General features: G+C 40.6%; 1 protein-coding gene across 1 annotated transcript in view; it reads right to left on the bottom strand.

The window, feature by feature from the left end:
• Positions 1–5,547: 5,547 nt before the first annotated feature.
• The window catches only part of triob (trio Rho guanine nucleotide exchange factor b), a 99,099-nt gene continuing 82,679 nt past the window's right edge, over positions 5,548–21,967 (bottom strand). The window contains exons 40-61 of the mRNA XM_088409688.1: positions 21,520–21,615; positions 19,329–19,477; positions 19,138–19,204; positions 18,909–19,012; positions 18,744–18,813; positions 17,880–17,969; positions 17,683–17,775; positions 17,542–17,592; positions 17,314–17,391; positions 16,966–17,157; positions 16,666–16,843; positions 14,049–14,923; positions 11,825–12,078; positions 11,615–11,744; positions 11,494–11,521; positions 10,180–10,342; positions 9,892–10,013; positions 9,689–9,767; positions 9,366–9,566; positions 9,082–9,220; positions 8,820–9,006; positions 5,548–7,736 (exon numbers count right to left, since the gene is read on the bottom strand). Of these exons, the coding sequence (XP_088265814.1) occupies positions 7,321–7,736; positions 8,820–9,006; positions 9,082–9,220; positions 9,366–9,566; positions 9,689–9,767; positions 9,892–10,013; positions 10,180–10,342; positions 11,494–11,521; positions 11,615–11,744; positions 11,825–12,078; positions 14,049–14,923; positions 16,666–16,843; positions 16,966–17,157; positions 17,314–17,391; positions 17,542–17,592; positions 17,683–17,775; positions 17,880–17,969; positions 18,744–18,813; positions 18,909–19,012; positions 19,138–19,204; positions 19,329–19,477; positions 21,520–21,615 (3,762 nt within the window). The 3' untranslated portion in view covers positions 5,548–7,320. The remainder of the gene's footprint in view (positions 7,737–8,819; positions 9,007–9,081; positions 9,221–9,365; positions 9,567–9,688; positions 9,768–9,891; positions 10,014–10,179; positions 10,343–11,493; positions 11,522–11,614; positions 11,745–11,824; positions 12,079–14,048; positions 14,924–16,665; positions 16,844–16,965; positions 17,158–17,313; positions 17,392–17,541; positions 17,593–17,682; positions 17,776–17,879; positions 17,970–18,743; positions 18,814–18,908; positions 19,013–19,137; positions 19,205–19,328; positions 19,478–21,519; positions 21,616–21,967) is intronic.

The following is a 21,967-nucleotide window of genomic DNA, read 5'->3' as shown; positions in this document are numbered from 1 at the left end:
GCTAGAGTTAACCGGCACTAGGCTGGACTGTTACAACACACATAGCATACTTAGTCTAGGTCACTGCAATCCACACACTGTTTCAATACCTAATGCTGAATGCCCCAATGATAAGATTTCTGCTGAGGTGGTGTTGATTAAGGAAAACAGCCCTGCCTCTTTAATCAGTAAGACTAGTGACAAAGTGCCTAGGCGAAATATTAATATCAATATGCGCGCTGTAGTCGTCGACAATCGAATTCCTACTTTACTAACATCGCGACGAGGTTTTAATTACTCAAAATATAGAGCAAGCCCCAGCCATAAAAATCTTGTTGGTATTAGTACTACCAACACGAGGACTCAGAATAGTCCGGGAAAAATGTCCCAGTTTAAATTCGGCTTCATAAATATTAGGTCACTCGCTTCAAAAGCCCTTCTTGTAAATGATCTTATTACAGATCAAAATCTTAACGTGCTTGGTCTCTGCGAAACCTGGCTAAAACCAAATGAATTCTTACCATAAATGAGGCCTCACCCGCAAACTTTGTGGGCTCACATGTTGCCCGTCCTTGTAAAAAAGGGGGGGGTGTCGCCCTAATTTCGGAATCTGATCTTAGGCTTAGCACGAGCACGAGTCACACTTTCAAGACATTTGAGGCTCTCGTTATGCGATCGAGCTCCTCACCACCATTTTATGTGGTAGTTATTTACCGTCCTCCTGGCCCATACTCTGGATTCTTAGATGAATTCCCTGAACTTATGGCTGACTTAATAACTCACACAGATAATATATTGATTATGGGTGACTTCAATATTCATATGAACTCCCCATCAGAGCCACTTACTGTAGCTTTTCAAACAATAATCGATGCATTTGGTTTTACACAAATAATAAAAGCAGCAACACACCGGAATGGTAATATCTTAGACTTAGTGCTAACCCGTGGCCTAACTGCCTCAAACGTCATAATTCTGCCACATACTAACGTTATGTCTGATCATTATCTTATAACATTTGAAGTCCTAGCTCAGTGTGGTCTTGTTGTCCACAACCAAGGCTTTAAGAGCCGTGATATTAATTCTTCAACGACTGCTGCACTTTCTGAATTACTGCCTTCCGCAACAGCTGCCTTTCCGTCCTTCACTGGCTCAGTCGATAAGCTCGCGAATGATTTTAATTCGGTTCTCCTAAATTCCCTAAACTCTATTGCGCCGCTGAAACTTAAAACTCGTCCGAAGCGGCGCACTCCGTGGTTTACGGAGGAAACGCGTACGTGTAAACTGTTAAGTAGACAACTTGAGCGTAAATGGCGAACAACTAAACTTGAGGTTTTCCGTCAGGCCTGGTGCGATAGCTTGCTGAAATATAAAGAGGCTCTTAGGCTAGCAAAAACTAATCACTTTTCCAAAATGATTAGTCTTAATAAAAACAACCCAAAGTATTTATTTGAGACGGTAGCGCAGCTAACACAGCAGCAGCAGGTTAATCAAAATTCCCTCCATTCAGCACACGATTTCATGCAATCCTTTACTCAGCGGATTCAGCTAATAAGGGAAGAAATAAAAAAGGCAGCGCCGCTCACCACCTCAACTGTGATTGTTGATGCTAGTTCGGACAATCAGGTTCATGAAAGTCTGGCTACCCTGTCCCAGTTTGATTTAGTATCCCTGGAGTGTCTTACACAACTGGTTAATGCAGCAAAGCCGACGTCCTGCATGCTCGACCCGCTTCCAGGCAAACTCGTCAAAGAGTTGTTCCCGATCTTGGGGTCGTCTGTCTTGAATATTATCAACCTGTCACTCTCCTCTGGCATTGTACCTGAAGCTTTTAAGACGGCCGTCATTCAACCATTACTTAAGAAACCACACCTAGATCCTGAAGATCTCGCTAACTATAGGCCAGTGTCACATCTTCCGTTTATCGCCAAAATTCTCGAGAAAGTTGTAACACAACAGCTTAGTGATTTTATGATAGACAACAATAGATTTGAACTCCTTCAGTCAGGTTTTAGGGCCAACCACTCAACTGAGACAGCCCTAGTAAAAGTGACGAATGATCTTCTCTTAGCCTCGGATTCCAACATCTCATCAATATTATTACTGCTTGATCTTAGTGCCGCATTTGACACTATTGATCATCATATTCTTATAGAACGTCTTAGATCATGTGTTGGTATCTCGGGATCAGCACTTTCTTGGTTCAGATCTTACATCCTGGGAAGGACGCATAGTGTCTCTTATGGCGACGCAATCTCTGAGTCTTTCTCCGTCTCATGTGGTGTCCCGCAGGGGTCAGTACTTGGCCCCTTACTGTTCAACATCTACATGATTCCTCTCGGCGATATTATACGTAAACATGCTATTAGTTTTCATTGCTATGCTGATGATACCCAACTCTATATGCCCTTAGAAATAACGGATCCGTGCAAGTGCAGTAAACTGGAGGCTTGCCTCGCCGAGATTAAACAATGGATGTCTTCCAATTTTCTGCTTCTCAACCCTAATAAAACTGAGATGTTATTTATTGGCCCTGCTCATCATCAGCACCTGCTTAAGAATACCACGCTGAACCTAGAAAACTGTATTATTTCCCAAAGTAGTTCTGCAAAAAACCTCGGCGTGATATTTGACTCAACTCTCTCCTTTCGAACACATATTAATAACATGACAAGAACGGCGTTTTTTCACCTCCGCAATATAGCTAAAATTCGCCCTATTCTTTCTCTTAGCGATGCAGAAACATTAATTCATGCATTTGTTACGTCGCGCCTAGACTATTGCAACATTTTGTTTTCTGGCCTTCCCATGTCTCACATTAAAAGCCTGCAGTGTGTACAGAATGCAGCGGCGAGACTATTGACAAGGACGAGAAAGTTTGATCATATTACTCCGATTCTAGCTGACCTGCATTGGCTTCCAATACACGTGAGATGTGATTTTAAGGTGTTGTTAATTACTTATAAAATTTTACACGGTTTAGCTCCTTCCTATCTCGTCGACTTAGTATCACCTTATGTTCCGTCCCGACAACTTCGATCACAAAATGCCGGTTTGCTATCGACCCCACGGGCTAAAAAGAAGTCTGCGGGATCAAGGGCATTTTCCATTCGCGCGCCAGTACTATGGAATGCCCTACCTATGGAAGTTCGCGCAGCCACCTCGGTAGAAATCTTTAAATCCCGACTAAAAACACATCTATACTCAAAAGCATTTAGTTAAATTAGCCTGTCTGCAGCCTTCTTCTTTTTTCCTGCCCCCCTCTTCCGGCCGGGAGAGGGGGCTAGCTAGATGGTGAGGGTTGACTTGACCGCCTCCATTGGGTCCTGCGCTGGTCGACCATCACGGGTTAGGAGTCTAGCCGTCTGCGGTCCACCTGGCTGGAATGCGGGATGGTTCCTGCCCAATGGCTTTGCCTGCTGTCAAGACATCACTGCACTATATAGCACAATATGTTTTCTGTAATTTATATTGTTTCTGTGTTCGGTACATGCAGCATCCACTTCAACCTGTGGGCCTGGAAGGGGGCTCCTCCCACCTGTGGTCCCTTCTGGAGGTTTCTGATTTTCCCCAAATTGGGGTTTTTGAGTTTTTCCTTCCCCTTCTGGGAGCTTTGACAGGGGATGCTGTTGTGTACCTTACATTGAAAAGATGTCTCTGTATGACCTCTTTTCATTCTGTGAAGCCCTTTGAGACTTCGGTGATTTAGGGCTATATAAATAAAATTTGATTGATTGATTGATTGATTGACTACACGACACAGTGACCTTATTTTAACGCAAATATTTTAGAACCAAAATTAAAGTTAAAACTAATAGAAATTGTACTAAAAAGCAGCATGTATGAAACAAATCAAAACAAATTAAAATGTACGAATTTGCTCTTAAAAAATAGGTAAAAATGAATGGAAAACATGCGACCATAATGAACATTCCAAAATTATTTTAAACCTTGCTCTGGAGTGCAGGGCACATCTTGACAACACAATCATTCATTCACATTGTCACGTCCACTTCAGGACGTGAGATGTAGCTGGACTATTTGGAGGGAACCAGTGCAAAATAAGAAGGGAACAAAAGGCAAGATTTAAACACAGAACGCTTCAAATGTGACGCCGACATGACATCGCCACAGGTCAAAATACTGTAGAGAAATATTTGCACGAAAGCTCAAAAATAGAATTTTGATTTTCAACACTATTTCTCAAAAACCTGTTGAACACAAATAAGGCATTCATCATGTATTGCATAAGCATTCTATACTCACAACGAACAATGAAATGTATTGTTTTATTATACTGTAAGTATTAGTATGTGTAGGAATAAGGATGTGTAAACATTAGTATGTGTTTCTTCTTCTTTGCCTTATATTACCATAGTGTAGAGATGGGCAACTGCTAGACTACAGGCTGCATGTGCCTCCACACTGACTGGCCACTTCCTTAGGTAAAGCAAATTAAAAAACACACAAAAAAAATTAAAAAAAAAATTGCGGATGCAAAATTATGAATCACCTGTAATTTTCACGTTACAATATTACCATTCACCACTTGAAGGCAGAAATGGCTTCAGTGCGTGAGAACGTAAATATGTATATTTTATTTTGATCATTTGGAATATGCAGGACAAACATATTACCTCAGTGTAATAATCAATAACACCATTTTGAGTTAGTTGAATTTTGTGAAAAATGCACGAAAATAGTTTTTGCACTTCAACAGTTTGTTTTTTTTTCACTATTATTATGCCCTTTGCATCAGAAAGGAAAAAAAAATCAGAGTACTGTATGTGGTATTTATTTATTTATAGGAAAAATATATCAAACTGCAAAATGAAATATATTAAAAGCAAGTATTTTGTTCAAATCAAAAATAACATTTTTGTCTTATTTGGAAGTTCATGGTCCGAAGTGGGCCCCCAATAGCAGTGATGAAAAACTGTGGCCATCTCTGGCATTTAGGTTGGCCATGCCTGAAGTCGTACTGTACAAAATATATTGTAAAGTAGATTGTATATTGTATATTGTAAAGCAGTGGTCCTCAACCACCGGTCCGCGGACCGGTCCGTGGTCCATGGATCAACTGGTACCGAGCCGCGTGGACTGCACCCGAAATAACGTTTTGGAGATGATTTAGTTTAACAGTTCATACGTTTGTGCTTGATCTTTGTTTTTTGGCGCTGCCTCTGGCCGCTGTTGATATTACATACATAGTGAGAAGGATGAGGTGGTTTTTGGGCGTTGACAGGTCCATGGTGATATAAAGGTTGTGGACCACTGATTGTAAAGACTTATCAGGAACTAATTTCACAGCTTTTTTATTTTCAATATGTGCAAAGTAATTTTATTTTAAATTTCATTTTGTTCCTTTAATTTTGTCAGTAGTTGTATTCATATTCTCATGCTCAAAAGAAGAATTTATTCATTCATTAAAATAAAATTTTCAATTTGAAAAATTGCTCCTCAAGGTTTTTTTTTTCAATGGATTACGGTATGGATTTTTGTCTGAAATCCTACACATTTCTTTTTTCTGTGAGCTAGATTTTCTTGTGTGGTAATCAAAGGAGAGTGTTTTCTCTTTGAACGTTTAATGGCAAAATAACACCACAAACTAAAATATTTACACTTACATGAAACATGTAAACACAGTCTTCTGTACAGAGGAATATACATGCAAAAGTAAAAATGAAGTCATCGTACAACATTCAAATTGACATTGCCGCAGTCAGTGTTCTAAGTGTAATTCAAATATGAAACAGTCACTCTTTGAGGTTTACATCCTGGCTGGAGGCAAAATGCCCTCCGCCCCTCTCTGTACATCTTTACATCACAAGCAGGAGAGGAATGAGGGGTTCACAAAGGCATCTCAGTACTTAAAACAAATTTTGCTCAACAGAGGCTTTTACATCATTCCAGGAACTTTTGTTCTTTTGGGAACCCAGACACACAGACAAAAACAAAGAAGAACTCAAGATGTCTTTTAGTTGACAAATCTCTCCCAATGAAATTAGAAACTGTTTTCATTTGATCCACAACAATTTAGCAACCACTCTCCACTACTATCTTCGCAATAGAATATGAAATGAAAGGAAATGTCCCTTAGGTGGATTCGGCACCCATGCTAAGCTCATGCTAGATCGCCTGGGATACGAACAAAAAGCAAGCAAAGCGAAGTCCGGCCGTGACTCAGCGGTCAAATCACCGAACGTTCTCTTGAAATAATAAATAAAAGGTCATTCCTGTGAACTATTAAATATCTGGGTTCACCGTGCTCTCCATAAGTTAACAAGAATAATTATATCGCGGGAAAACAAAGAGAAAACTTTGGTATTATAATGGAAACAAACTGACAAGAAAGCATAAGTGCGCAATTTTCTTTCAAATAGATACATGTTTTACATTGGTTGCCAAAGCTGTCATTTAGCTGGGGTTTTGCAAATATTAGTACTGAACTTAATACAAAAAGCAGTAACACAATACAGACATCTATTGCAGTACCAGGTACGTACATGCCTTTATTTCCTTTAAAGACTACAGCTACAAAACAAATCTTCATAAATAGTTGCTTAAATGTTCAAGCTGCAACATTGCACGTGAAAACCTGACACAAAATGAGTGCATTTCTAAATTAGTGCATCATCGCTATATATGCTGAAAAATAAAATAAGACTTTGTTCAGTGGCAACAGATTGTTCAAAATCGACAAATGAAGCGAGAATCGTTTATTTACAAATAAGGCGGAGATCTAAGAAGCTTTGCCTTGAACGTTTAATTCGTTGCGCTTGTTTGGCTGAATTCAGCAAGCGGGGGGTTGGACAGTACGCACTATTGCACTCAAAGTAACCGCAACGGAAAACATGGTCCGGTCTTCACGTTGCCATGACAACAAGAAGATCTGACTGATGGGCGCCATTCGGCTCAACTGTCTTTGTTTTTTCCTTCGGTTTCGTATAGAACTACTCGTGTTTTCCTCAAAAGTTAGTAGCATGTTTTTTTTTCTTCCCCTAACTGTACACGGTTTAGCTTACAAAAAGTAATCTCTTTTTACAAAGAAAAGGCTTCTCTTGTGGTCAACTAAAAGCAGCTTGACACACGCTGACTATACCGTATTCTATATCCTCTTTGTAAGATTTTACCACTCGCAAGCGCCAAAAAGCTTGCCTTTTCGGAAGTCTCGTACGGACTCCGAAAGTTTGTTGTGCCGGCATAAACACGGTACGCCAAGGTTAGGAGGGAAGGGGCCGAGTCAGGGGGTTTATCAGCAGACGTCATTCAGTCAGTCAGCAGCAGCAGGACTCTCGGGGATCAGAGGGGGAACGCAGCATCGGTGTGGAAATCCCTTGGCTACATGTGGTTAAGCAGGCGGCTGTGAAGAAAGGACTTCAACGTCCCGATGGGCCGGGCGTCATTCTGATGTTTCCGTCTGTCGATGAACGAAATGAGCCGGGACGTGTCCAGGTGCGAGGCGGGGTTCTGGCGCGACGGAAGCTGCGTGCGATTTGAAGCGGCGTATCCGGCGTCCCTGTCCGCTACGCACGGGAGGCGGAGCCACGGCTCCCGCAGGCAGGCGCTCGCCGAGGGCCGCCGCTCGGGCTCACCCTGCAGCAGCAGGCACACAAAGTCGCGGGCGGCCGTGCTCACGCCTTCGAAGTAGTCGTCGGGGAAGCTGAAATCCAGGCGACAGATGTTCAAACACGTCTCCTCCAGACTCTCGTCCAGGAAAGGGGACGCGCCGCTCAGCACCACGTAGGTCAATACGCCTGCAAGACACGTTGCACATTAAGGTAGGAGAACTAACCCCAAATATTGGTGCCAACGCTAGTGTAAAGTTGGACCGGCCTCAGTGTGGTGTGTCAAGAAAAGAATATAGGATGTCGAGTGGGAACGCATATTTAAATTGTTGGCACTTATCAAAGTTTAAGTCCAGCTTCATTTAAAAACTCTCGTGATGTGCGATGCATCTGTGATGAATTATGACATCATCCCTCATCCCCCCTCTATTTCATCCCTTGTTTTATGTCCCACCACAAACAGTTATGAACTTAAAGTACTAGTCAAAGGTTTGGCAGCATCCTCTAAAATCAGTGTTAAATTGACATTTTCCTGATTTGTACATTAATATTTGAGTTATATTGTTAAATTGATGGATTTATTTGGTGAAAAAGAACTAAAACAAAATGTTTTATATTCTATGCTCTAAAAACAGTTGTGGTAAAAATAACCCAATTATGGGTCAATGAAAGACCAGTCTAATATTTTGTCTCAACTCTCTAGTTTGTTTTGTATAAAAAAAATGTTTTTTGTTTTTGTTTTTAAACGAAATAACCTAAAAAATGGATTGTTTTACATAAAACAACAGAAGGTTAAAACAAATACCGAGTTTGCCCTTTTTGCACATTGGTAAATTCGTAGTCAACTTTATGATAAACTTGAAAGACCTTCAGTTCACAATCTGTGAGATTTCAAGAGTTAATAGCTGCAATTTGACCTTTGACAACATTGAATTCGAAGGTGTTTCTAAACTTCTAACTGGTACTCTATGGTATAGACTTAAAATTTGCTTTACAATTTTCTGTATATTTTGCCAGAAATGCATAATTTCTATTACCATTACAGTGAAGCCTCACATATTGGCGGTTAAGCATTCAACTACAAGTGGAAGTGAAACTACTGCCCCCCTCATGCCAGTGACGGTATTTATTTATTTATTCATTCATTTTCAATCTGTGAAAAAACACAATACAGTTGCTGTATTGACTCTCATTTTATCAACTGGTGACTGAGTTGCTTCTGTGTGTGACACCAAACGGTTACGACCCAGCGTTTTTTATGGGTAAACAGACCTAAGCTCCACATGTCGGACATCAGAGAGGCGGGCTGACCCAGGACCAGCTCGGGGGCAGCAAATTCCGGGCTTCCCAGAAGAGGATGGATGTAGGAGGAGGGTGGGTTGAGCTGAACGGCATCACCGAAGTCAGTGAGCTTCACCACAGGCTGGGAAGACACCTGTTCGACCACGATGTTCTCAGGCTGTGGAAACATCGAGAGGTGGCGCAGTTAGGATCCCTTCCGAATTCCACACTGTTTGGAAAGAGAAATGTGTACTTTGAGGTCTAGGTGCACTATTCTCCAGCCGTGCAGGTACTGCAGCGCCTCAAGGATATCTCTGAGGTACAGGGCCACTTTCTCCTCCGTCAGGTTTCCCCAGCTCACAATGTAGTCCAGGAAACGCCCTTGGTCTGCCCTGAACACACAACTTTAGTCATGTTGCTCTGAAACAAGTAACAATTATAAACAAACGTATCCCACTCTGTATATATGATAAATGTTGCAGGTTCCAAATGAAACCATGGCATACACTAAATTGCAAATGTACCCGCTGAACTTACATCTCCAGAATTAAAACATAACTGTTGGCCGTCTCATATGTGTCCAGGAAGCGGACCAGGTTGGGATGATCCACTGTCTGGAGGAGTTTGACCTCCTGCAGAACCTGTTCCCGTCGCAGCAGCTTCTTGTTGACATGTTTGGCTGCCACTGTCCATTTGCTGCCTCTCTGGTCGCACCGCTTGGTCACTGAGAAGCGGCCTCTGTGGAGGTCAGGTGAATACTTGGCTCATGATTACACACAATGACCACATGTGCTCACACGAATCTTCTATTTGTTTGTTTTTTTATGGTCATAACATCGAATTCAACAATGCATTCCTACCTTCCAAGTTCAGAAACATCAGTGTAATGGGATTCAAAGCCACGTTTCCAAATTGCATTGTTGCTGTCATCTGGGCTTCCTACAAAAAAAAAAAAAAAAAACAGTATTCTGTAACTTATTTGGTTTTCTAAAACAATCGTCTGGATGAAATTATCAGCATGTCTGTCTTAGTGAAAGGCATTGTACCATAGTGGAACCCTCACCTGAGACCTTGAGGCTGGCGGAGGAGGTTACAGAACCTGCTACATTCATAGCAACACAGGTGTATATGCCATTGTCCTCCATAGTCGCCCCGAGAATAGACAGGGTCGCCTCGCCTGTTTCACTGCCGAAAAAAAAAAGAAAATATACACATTTTTTAGCTCATTTGTTAAAACTTTGGACATTAGATATGAATGAAATCCAACACATTAAAAAAAACAACAACTTTAGGCTTTAAATAAAAGCAAATAACCTAACTTGACTTTATTTAAGTCCTTCTGCTGGTTTACCTGTAGGTGATGCTGTATTGTCCGTTGGTGCTAAGAGTGTTGTTGTCCGGACCACGCCAGGTGACGGCGGCTCGGGGTCGCCCACTCGTTTTGCACCTGAGAGTGACGCTGTCGCCGCTCTCACATATTACATCGCTAAGCGGGATGAGGAATTCTGGTGGAGCTGCAATGGGGCAATGGCAGTTGAAGTTAATATCATCATAATATACTGTAGATGCAAAGATGTGTAGATGTTAGTATATATGTACTGAAAGAGTACATGAAAATAGTTGGAGTGAGAGAAGAGGACGCAGGAGAAGATGACAATGATAATGAAGATGTAAAGTTGAAAACTATACTGATTAAAAAAAAAGAATAAATATATAAGCATATGATAAAATACTGTAAATAATGACAGATTGATCAGTAAATTGGAACACAATTCTACACCAAGGACATACGTTTGAATTGGTTGATGCGTCTTTTTTATTCTTTTCTTTTTATTCCCAAACAAAAAGGTATTCACACGAGTTTGTGAAGCTGGGTGAATAATTTAACATGCTTGGACATTGAAAGTGGTATTATTCACGAGGCAGTCCTGGTGGGGCCGAAATTGTTCATAAATACACATTACTGACCACTAAATTTGTTGGAAACGTCACAGAACATACCAACATCTAAACTTTCAAGAAGCAGAATTTCTGTGCTGGCAAAAGCAAAACATGAACTCAACCAGAAATCCAATTCTGCGCTGTTTACCAGTTCTTTTCATCTTGTACAGTTAGGGGTCGCGACAGAACATCATCCTGCTCCACCAAATCTATTTTCTGCAACATCTTTTGGGGATTTATTTCGCTTTCTTGGAAGAATCAAAGTCATGATTTTTCTGCTGATGTACTCACTATCGATCCTCTCGACTAGGAGTGTCAAAAAAGCAGATGTTTAAGTAAATAAATAGTATATTATAACAACATTTACTGGGCAGTAACTAAAAGTAATGGTCCAGAATATCAATAAAACACACAGGTGGAATGCGATGAATGCCAATCTTCTCCATTATAGTAATGGAGCCAAATGCCGTGAGAAGTCCTGTCATTACTTCATAGACATCTCCAAGCAATCTAAATCGGCTCTCTCTAACATTTTCCACAAACAATTGCACACCGATCAGCTCATGCCTAATTTTAGTTATCTCATTCCCAAAGAAAACTCACAAAAGCACATAGAGAACATGCAAATTCGTCAAAGGAGTGCCTGATCCGAGGATCGAACGCGGGGACATTTGACTGCATTCTCCAAATGGTACAAGGTTTATTCATTCAGTAGTGCACTCACCATCACTGATGAGGTTGGGAATCTGAAGCTGTGATGTAAATATAAAGACATACAATATATCAGTTTCCAGTACAAATGAGTCTTTAGAAAGAGAAATGATATGATCATTTGCACTCTCCACCTTGCCAGAGACTTTGCTGGCCAGGTTGTCCTGAGATTTGCGGTAGCCATTCTCCAATTTCCTACCATCCTTGTCTCTTTTCTCAGACTTGCGGCGGATACGAAGCGCAGTATGCCATGATAGGGATTTTCTAAAAAACACACACACACAAGAGCTCACAGGTATGTCATTTATGTCTTACAATCAGGAAAAAGGTTTCTGTCGGCTTACTTGATGGTTCCGTCTGAGAAATCGTGCGTAGTGGAGGATGAAGTGTGTCCTAATACAAAGCCAGGAATCCATCCCTCAGCTGCAGGGCAATGCTCGTTGGCGGCCCGGTAAACCAGGAACATGTTCTGCTGGTTGCTGGCGAGTATTTGGACGACTTCACCCTGTGCTACACTGATCTCATCCTCCTTCACTGCCACATAGTCTTGGGTCACTAACATGGTGGATACACTGCTGCTGCTGCTACTGCTTTCACTCTGCCAGACGACAAGAAGTGTAAAAGAGTGTCAAGTACTGGCAAAAAAGCACAGCAACTAGTTTTTAGTGCCAATTTTCCATCAATCAAAAAGCATCGTTTGATTGATAACTGTGTTTAACTTGAATAGGAACATGCAATAATGGGAGCAGGTTAAATTAATTCGAATACAGCAGAGACGGGAAAGTGGTTTTATAAACTTAGTTTACAATGAAAGTTTTGTGATAATGTGAAACAGAAGTAAGAAGTAAGTATCCTCCCTGTCTTACACTCTGGAGTAAATAGCAGTTATTGAGGGGAAATTGTGCTTTCTGGTCAAAAAAAAATAAAATAAAATCAATCAATCACAAGAGAGAAGCTTTACATTGGACAAGAAAAGGAAGATAGTAATAAACTCCTATAATATGACTACAAGTGGTCATTATGATTGAATTTGTCCTGAGTATGTTTACATAATGTTCCTGACAGGTGAGAAACATGACAGACTGGAAGCAAACATACTAGCATCTTCTACCTCAACTTCTACCCACAGGTCATCCGGATTCTGAACAAATCCCTCACGCACTAATCTACCTCACCAATAGTCTCTTTACCGATGCACACATGCACCTTACAAATCCTGCATAGTGCAGGAAACCTGCTAAATAAATAATATTTTGCATTATCATACTTGTATGTAAAGTTTCTTCCACTGCATCAACTACATAATATGCTCAAGATGTAAGTGTATTCATTTATTGGTGGTTTATTATTATTGCCTTTATTGCTCCAACTGTTTTTTTTTTTTTTTTGTCTTTGGTTTATCTCCTTCTTAATTATTTGCTTGATTATGGAATGTAGTCTGCTCAGGAAGTGACAGAATAAGAAATACTTTCCTCTCATTGGATTTTAGACGAATCCCTTCCCATAAACGTTGTTCCATGAGACAAATTTAGCAGCTGAAACAGTACATCTGAGTCAGCATAGGTTTGCTAAAAGTTTCTTAGAGGTGACAGCAATAGAGTTAGGACGTGAGCAGCAATTTGTGCAAAGTTATTTACATCTATCACACCATTCTAAATGGGGAACTCGAGCGCTGCTCGCTAGTTGCTGATTGCTAATGACACGGCTAAAATGGAGATTGAGCCACCTGCGAAAACTGACATTGCTTGTCAATGTTAGAGCAATTAAGTTATTTGTATGCTCCCTTCCTTGGCGACTGAATGTGATATCAGAACGTGGGGGTTGGCAGTTGACAGTTGGCAGTAAAAAGTTGGCCTTCTCACAGTGTTTCCGCTGTGTTTTACTGTAGTACAGAGTACTGTATTAGCAATTTATGTTGCAATTGCCTTGACACATTTTTGCTAATCCGGGGAAAGAAAAATGCCTGGAGTATTTTTTTGAACCGATGGACATTTACTCGTTTACTCGGGACTCGTTTAAGTCCTAGTGCCATCTGTGGTAAACCACATGCTGAAAAGTAGCTTAGTGTGCCTTGGAGTCCCTGGGACTCAGCTCCTTCCCCACTGTATCCCCATGGATACAGTGAGAGACCATGAGAAAACTCAAGAATACTTGTATACCGAGAAGGAAAACAACCAAAATCTCATTCTGCAAGTTGTCAGGAAGTATCGTCCCTAATGTTTACAAACAATCCCTTCCAAAGGATTCATCCTTAGAAAAATTAGATGGAAAGACCAAATGCACTTCAAATTTAGGCAAACAGCAAAGCTGAAAGGGGTAAACAAGCAGAAACAGGTTCGCTATGACTGAGAGATTTTTCCTGTTAGTACAAGAACATGTTTGTCAGACACATTCTCGGTGAAGTTAGTGCACTTGGAGCCATTAATGAATTAATTCCCAGTGTAGTAGTCGTTGCAAGCTGGTCTCAGATGCGGCGGCGGTGCTGACTGACGGCAGCTAGTCAGTGAAGGCGGGGTTAGTGAAGGTGAAAAGCTTCTGTGATGCCGTGACCTCGACTTGGCCTCTTACCCCGTTGCTCTGGGTGGAGTGTATGCTTTGCTCGCTGGCGGAAGAGCAGGTACTCATGCGATCTAAATCCTTACTGTGGGTGGAGTGACGACGATGAGCGGGAATGCTCTGGCTTCCTCTGCTGAAAGATTCCCCTCCACCAATACCATCACTGATACAGGAATTTGGTCGGCTGGTGGGAGAAGGAGGCATTGACGACACCGTAGCCCAGAAAGGGTTTCCTTTGTGGGACTGGCCGCTGGGGATAAAAGCTTCCTTTCCGCTTCCGGGAGACTGAGGTGAAACCAGAGGTGAGACTGCCCTGACTCGAGGATTCTTGAGGGCCAAATGTAGAGGAGCAACAATCATTTGTGGGATAGCGACCGGTTGAGGTTTTTGGGTTTCTTCACATCCACCCGAACCCTGTCTGACACCTCTTTCCAAGCTGCCTGACGTTTTGCTACTGTTGTTACAGTTGCCTCCGTCAATGCAATCCAGCATCTCCTTCTTGTGGACCTCAGAGTTTAACATCTTGCCGTTTGTGGTGGTGTCTGAATACAAGCTAGAGGGGTTGGATGCGGGCTGGCAGGGTGACCACATACCTGCTGATCTGTCAGGCCCGTCAGGGCCTGGGTGGTGGTGGTGGTGAACCGGCTGGGGTAGACGTGAGGAAGGCTGGGGAATTCTGGAGGGTCTGGAGCGTGGGCCACAAAGAGCAGATGAATTTCCCCCTGATCCTCCAGAGCCACCGCCGCCACCGCCACCTCCTAGACTGGAGGTAGTGGAGGAGCTGCTGCCCCCAGGAAGGCCTGAAGTACTGCTACTATTATTGGATGGGACCCCAGGCACACTGCCGCCCACGTGGTTCCTCTGGTACTCTATGGGGGACGTCAGAGCTGTGGGAGGGAATAAAAAGTCAGTCTTGCAAAGCTTCTAGCTTGAGCTCTAGCTGAAACTAAAGGAACAATAACTTAGGTCAAAAACAGTATATATTGTCCTCTTTTTTGGGCTTTACGTACAAAAATTTCTATTTCAGATGTTTCACGGTTAATGGGGACAGAAAGCCCAGAAAAAGTGAAAAACTGGAAAGTAGTGTCATCCCCCGCAGACATTCACACTGCTGAGCGCGCTAGCCCTCGCGCTACACCCTCACCCCGCCCATTTCTGCATGCCAGGCCACTCTGCATTCTGCCAATATCACTTCTCTTTGCCCATTTTTGCATGAAAGATCATCATCTCTGTTGTATCTGCCCACACCCCACCCCTCCCCACATGTATGGTAAGCTCTGCACGTTTGTCAGCCATAAGCCGTACTAGTCTGTATTTTGCCTAATATCCTTAGTAGTGCCAAATCAATCAATCAATCAATCACATTTTATTTATATAGCCCTAAATCACAGAAGTCTCAAAGGGCTTCACAGATGAAAAGAGGTCATGTGGAGACCTCTTTCGAGAAAAGAGGTCGTACAGAGACATCTTTTCAGTATAAGGTACACAACAGATGCAGAAAAGCAGTGTTTTAGTTCAAAGCAAAAGTGTCTTCATTTGAACAAAATTGTGTATTAGGCTGTTAGATTGCTTCAGATGCAACGTTAGGATTGAGCGTGGGAATGCTGCAGTTTATTATCACTGCTGTTGAGGTGACAGTCCTTTGAAAAAAAAAATCTGCTGAGGGCGCGATGAAGGATCACCGAAGTTCTACACAGGATAGCAAGACTGCATTCTAGCAAAGCAGACAGTTCTAAAGAGCACATTGGAAACCAAACATCCAGTGCCTTGTGACAGTATTAGTCCCTGTTCAACTATTTGACTCTTTGTCATATTCCTGGCTTCAAACATAGATGTAAAAATGTGATGTAACAAACCAACAGCAAGTGTACTACAGTTGTAAATTGTACAATATTAAAAAAACAAAAAAAACAATGCTGTAGTGTCTTACTAAAGTCTCCTCTTTAACTATTTTTCCTTTTATTACATTGGGTTCAAATTAAAAATTAAAATTTGAAGGTGTATGTGTGAAAGTAACACCTTCTGGATTTTATATTTTACATTTGAACCTTGAAATGTGGCAAAAGATCAAATAGTTCAAGGAGGCTAATACTTTTGCAAGACACAGTCCACCATTAAACATGTACAAGACATTTTATCACAGGTGTATTTAAAATGATTGGTTGAGATCTTTGAAGCAAATTCCTAACATGTTTTCAGAGAAACAGAAAAATCAAGCTCAAGCAAAACTTCTCAGTTGAAAATGGACAATCTACTAAAACCTACAAGATTTAAAGTCAAACGACATCAGTCACAAAAACAAACCCCCGTTGTAGGCTAAGTTCAAGTGTTGCTAAAGACCAAGAGTCATTCCATACGGGAGAACCTGAACAAATTGTCCAGTCATGTAAATTGCAGCCACTGTTGGTTCTCCAGACAGTTGACAGAATAAAACTATCGCAGTAGTGAAGAAGCCCAAAATCAGTCGTTCAAGTCATATGCCATCTCTTCATAAACGCTATGTCAAAGAATGCTTGGACCGTGTGAATGAATGAATATGGTGGAATGTGTTGTTTAAAATTCTTTATACTGCACTGGGCAAAAAAAGATTGTTTTAAGGAATCTCCTGATAAGGTCATTATTCTCTCACCATTGAGGAAATTGCGCTGGTTTTCCAAAATCTGGCTGATCTGGTGGAGCCAAATCTGACACACTCCAGGGCTTGCCGAATGGAGGGTGTACCTTTCCACGTTGCCACTGGATGATCTGGAAGTTAGCGTGAATTTGCAGGGGTCTTCTGCAATTTCTTCCAGACCTAGCCAGCTCACCTGGCATGGTGCACAGGAGAGCGAAAGAGAGAGAGTACAGGGGAAATCACAAAGAAAATAATTAATGACTTTAGTTTTGAACTTCATGCATCGTTTCAGCAATTTTTCAGCCATATAGGAACCTTGATACTGTTCTTGAAGAGGTAGCCAGGAGTAGAAAAGCCTTTTTTCTTGTCCAGGGGTTCACTGAATATAACAATCTGCTCAAAAAGGAAGACTCTTCTCTCTTTCATTCTTGACAAAAGTCCGCCATCTTGGTCTGAAACCAAGAAAGTGTCTTGCAGGAGCAATTTTCCCTGCGCTACAATTTTACCCTAAAAGAAACAACAAGATATCGGTAACTCATACAATTCGTGAAGGAAAGGAAATACACAGTAGGGCAGACTGTCATCTCGTGGCGGTAGTGAAAATGACAAATTTGCCTTCCAATTTACAGTAAATCAAGCCAACCGTTTAGAGAGCAGACTTACATCGAAGCCTTGAAGGCGGCCAACATTCATCATGTCGTTACAGCGCTTAGGCACAATGCACATCACCTCTACAGCTTTCTAAATGAAACACAACAGGGAATAGAAACAAACTTGATGCGCCAAGGTATTTTGAGCACTATGTCTTTGTAAAGTGTGTTTTAAATGGCTACAGTTGAAGGCTGATTATGTTTAAGATCAAAATGAGTCTAGGTAGTTTAAAAAAAATACCTCCAGTTCAGAGGAATCAACTCCAGCCTTCTTAGAAACTTTGAGAAGATCCTATAAAAAGATAAACACGCTCAGATAACTCACAAATGATGAAAACATGAGTGATGTGCACTACGATAATAAAAATTGAAGGTTGTTTACCTTCAGTAATAGCTGGTATTTCATAATGCGCTGGACAGGTTTGATAAGCAGATCGGTGATCTGCAATCTGTGGCCTAATCTCTGCTTGAGTTCCTAATTAAAGATGGGAAAAATGATTGTATCTACTACGTGGTCAAAATAACTTGCACATAATACATATGATATGATACATGATGAAAGCAAAGAGACTCGCTTACTTCAAAGTAGGTGTCAATGTACTCCGATACAATGTGCTCTGATTTGGGCTTGTTTTGGCAGTAAACAATGTACATGTGAAACCTGCGCTCCTGCAGTAAGCCCAAGACAAAAATTGGAGGAGTAACATCAGGTAAAACAAAAACACATTTCAGTGCTGTCGTTTTTTGGACATCAGGCATACTTAACATCTTTTATTGTTCTACTAAAATCAACAATGCACCTTATCAGGTGTACCTTATGTATGGATGCTGAATAGAAGTTGAATAAGTTATTGGCTGTACTGGTTTATTTCCCATAATATGCACTAATGTGTCTTATAACAATTATAACACCTAGTAAGCCAGTCCTCACTATTTATGGCAATTCCCTAAAATAGATACACTTATTGCAACTCTGCCTTTGTGCCCTTAATGTGGTGCAAAAAATACAGTACATTTAGACACAATTTACATGGCCTTATACACATACAATTACAATTAGAAAAATTAGTTTGTTTCAGTTCAATTAAAAAAGTAAACTTATTTTGTGTTTGACTACTACAGATCCATAAACTCCGGCTATATCCTCCCTCATTTCAATTTTAACAATTGTGTGGTATTGATTCTTATATTTTATCCCTTGAGAATTTCAGAATTGTGTTAGTTGCGAGACATAAAAATAATAATCACATTTATATTAAAGAAAACAACCCTCTTCGTATCTAGGCAATGTGTTTTATTTTAAAAATAAAATGACAAAGATAGACTACTAGTAGATATTCTATTTTTTGAACTGATTGCACCGTACCCAATATATAATTTAGTATGATACATTATGATGTAGGAAAAAAAAGTAAGACCAATACGAACTGTATACTTATATACCTGTTTGACAAATAAAGAAGCAAGTCTGTCAGGATCCTCCAAACATTTTTCAATCTCTCCCAAAAAGAAGCTGTGAACACACCGGGAGGGATACACGTTATTTGAGGAACCTTCGGAAGATTTTTTCATATCTATGAGTGCAAAGAATGAAGGCTGTGAACATACTCTTTGTGCCAGTCATAGATCTGATGAATGTTTCCAAAAACAATCTTGTCTTTTCCTCTCATGTCATCTGGAACACCATCCTCCTTCATTCTACTCATGTAACCCTATGAAGGTTATGATGCAACATTAAGTACATTTTCATGGTGCCTCAGGCTCCCATAATGCAGTGTTTGGTTGGTTCATATACTAAAAATGTGGTGATTTTGGTTCATATTAAACTTCAGATTACCTCCACAACTGATCCCAGGTCTCTGACATAGTCTCGTTCAGTTTCCACCAACTCCAGTAGGACATAACTATAAAAAAAAAAAAAAAAGTAAATAATCCATCTATGGACACAACTACAGAACAGCTTAACAACAATACTGAAGTCCTGGCTCTATGTATATGACGAAAACAAGGTAAAGGCTTGTGACGTACTGTCTTCTCTTGAGGAAACCAGACTTGCGCTCGTCCACCTCCTCCATGGGCGAGGAGGAAGAGAGGAGGGAGTTGTCAGAGGGGTTGAGGGAAGGAGAGCTGCTGTCACCTTGCTCCACTGATAGAGAACTGGGACGATCCTCCAGCGACTGAAGTGCAAGGATGTGTAGGGTTGGTGAAGTAGAGAGAAAATCAAAATTCTCATTATTAGTGATTAAAAATACAAACATGCAACTTGCAGCAAGATTGTGATGGGAGTGGTAGTTCTTGCCACTTTACTGAGTCAACACAATCAGTTCATTCAAAAGACTAAGTCTAAAAGTTTGTTCCTGGATTGTTTGCCGCTTTGTTAATTCAGTTAACAAATCACCACAGAAGTTCACATTCAGTCTAATAAGTCTCATACAGTGGGGTCAAGTCGTGTTGTACTGCAAAAGGTTACCAAATATGTCATAGGAAAGAAAAGTGTGACGATTAATTAGGCAAATAAAAATAGTGACATTACAGCTGTCACATATACTGTACAATACAATAATAAATGTACACATACTGTACATGCATACAGTAAAAACACATAAATGGTATAAACTAGGCCTGCACGATTATGGCCAAAATAATAACCACAATTGTTTTGGTCAATATTTAAATCATGATTATTAATAACGATCATTCGTCATGTTTGGTCAAACGTAGTATATAAACAAGGCTTCAAGGCTTGATACCTACAAAGCAATTCACCCAAGACATGGCAAAAACCTTAGCACACAGGGCAACACAGCTAACTTATTTGCTGAGTGCAAACCAATGAAAAAAATGAAGCCTACTTAGACCCAAGCAAATTATTTATTTTTATGCAAATTTTAATCATTTAGCAGTCAAAATGTCTGTTGGTCATTTCAAACTGATTTTATTTCAGTTTTGGGTCTCAGTTTACAGCAAGTACTGTGTATATTAGGATTCAGGTGAGAAATTCAACGCAATTTCAGACTGGTAAATATTATTTTAGGGTGAGAAAAGCATAGCCTTTTGTCATGTAAACATGTGGGAAACATTGCCCCCTGGTGGTAGAATGACAACGTGCTTGATTTGACATGTACAGTACAGTACTGTACAGTAGCCGGCTTTTTACATGTTAATATCACCGAGAATCAGCTTAATTAATCGTGGCAGCCAATATTGTGATTGCGATCAAAATTTGATTAATTGTGCAGCCCAAGTATAAACACATACTGTATTGTGTATATCATATATTGTATATGGCAGGTATACTCTGTGTGTGTGTCTGTGTATGTGTCTGTGTGTGTATTAGTGCCATAAAGCAATTACAACCTCTTTTTTCAATTACAAACTAATTAATCACAAGATTTTACATACTAATCAAGATAAATCACATTTTTAATAACTACTTTCTACAAATCTTCTAACATATTTACTTAAGAAAAATCTTAGAATTTATCCAAAATTAAAAACAAATGCAACTTTGTTTTCAAAGACCGTTATACCATTTTTTTTTCTCACCATTTTTTATTTTTTTTTCCCTGTAAATACAACTTTTGAACGAAAATACTAATTCTCAATCAGCAATAAAGGCTTTTCATTTCCTCTTCTTCTCATAAAACCGATTCTCAAAGGTTCTACTTTATAGGTTTACTTCTGCCCTTTTGAGGATGACAGAAGTGGAATTTCACTCCCGTCCCATCCCTTTCATATAGATCCTGTTCAGAGTGACTCCAAAAACACAATACACAAGCAGTAGGAAAGTCAAATGATAAGTTCAAGATTTTTTAAATCAGGTGTGATGGGAGAGGGAGAAAACAAAAACAGGCAGGATTCTGCTCCCCAGGAACCCGCTTTGAGCCGGTGACACCCCTGTAAGTCAGCAAAGTACAGCTGCCACAGAAAGTAAATTAAACTCAGTTCATTTCTTAAACGCTTTATAAAATTAAAATTTGTGCTGGGTTAGGATATATAATGTAAATAAATCATGCATATAATTATATTATATTGAAAAAGAGGACAGCTGGCATTATTGAGTCACAATGCTGTGAGATGACTGGTAGGACACCATGCCTCTCTGAGCAGCACACACACAACACGCGTTTGCATCAATCTGAACTGTTTGTGTGCACACAAAAAAACTAAACAAAAACAACAAGTACATGTGCATGACTTTGAGACATTTCTCTCTCACCATCTTGCTTTTGACCAGTTCCTCGATGGCACTGACCAGTTCAGCAGCACTGGGAGTCTCTGAGCTACTGGGGCGAGCGGACAAGCGGGATGCAGACTGGTAAAAAAGACAAAAACAAATAAAAGTTACCTTTTTTCAAATGCGTGTAATATTATTTTCAGAGTGATATCTATCACATATATAGATATGATATGATAGAAAGGCCATGCAGATACTATGGAAACTGCTGTCTTTGTTTGTGGCTCACCAGTGGAGAGTTTGATCCCCGAAAATCCACACGTTCAACTAAGGACTTGGTGGGTGAGCTGTTCCTAATAAAAAGGTTAAAGTGGGGCCAAATCGGAGCCAATCACAGGCTGGTTTTTGGGAAAGATGGGTTGGGGTGAGGGCAAGGGCATGCTCCTGGATCAAAACTAGTATTAACACTCAACGGGTCAAATTAATGAGA

The sequence above is a fragment of the Hippichthys cyanospilos genome, chromosome 3 (assembly GCF_059441005.1).
Source record: "Hippichthys cyanospilos isolate Australia breed blue-spotted pipefish chromosome 3, RoL_Hcya_1.0, whole genome shotgun sequence".
In the NCBI taxonomy this organism is placed as follows: Eukaryota; Metazoa; Chordata; class Actinopteri; order Syngnathiformes; family Syngnathidae; genus Hippichthys; species Hippichthys cyanospilos.
Note: the sequence above shows the minus strand (reverse complement) of the source record. Positions and strands in the feature narration are given on the sequence as shown.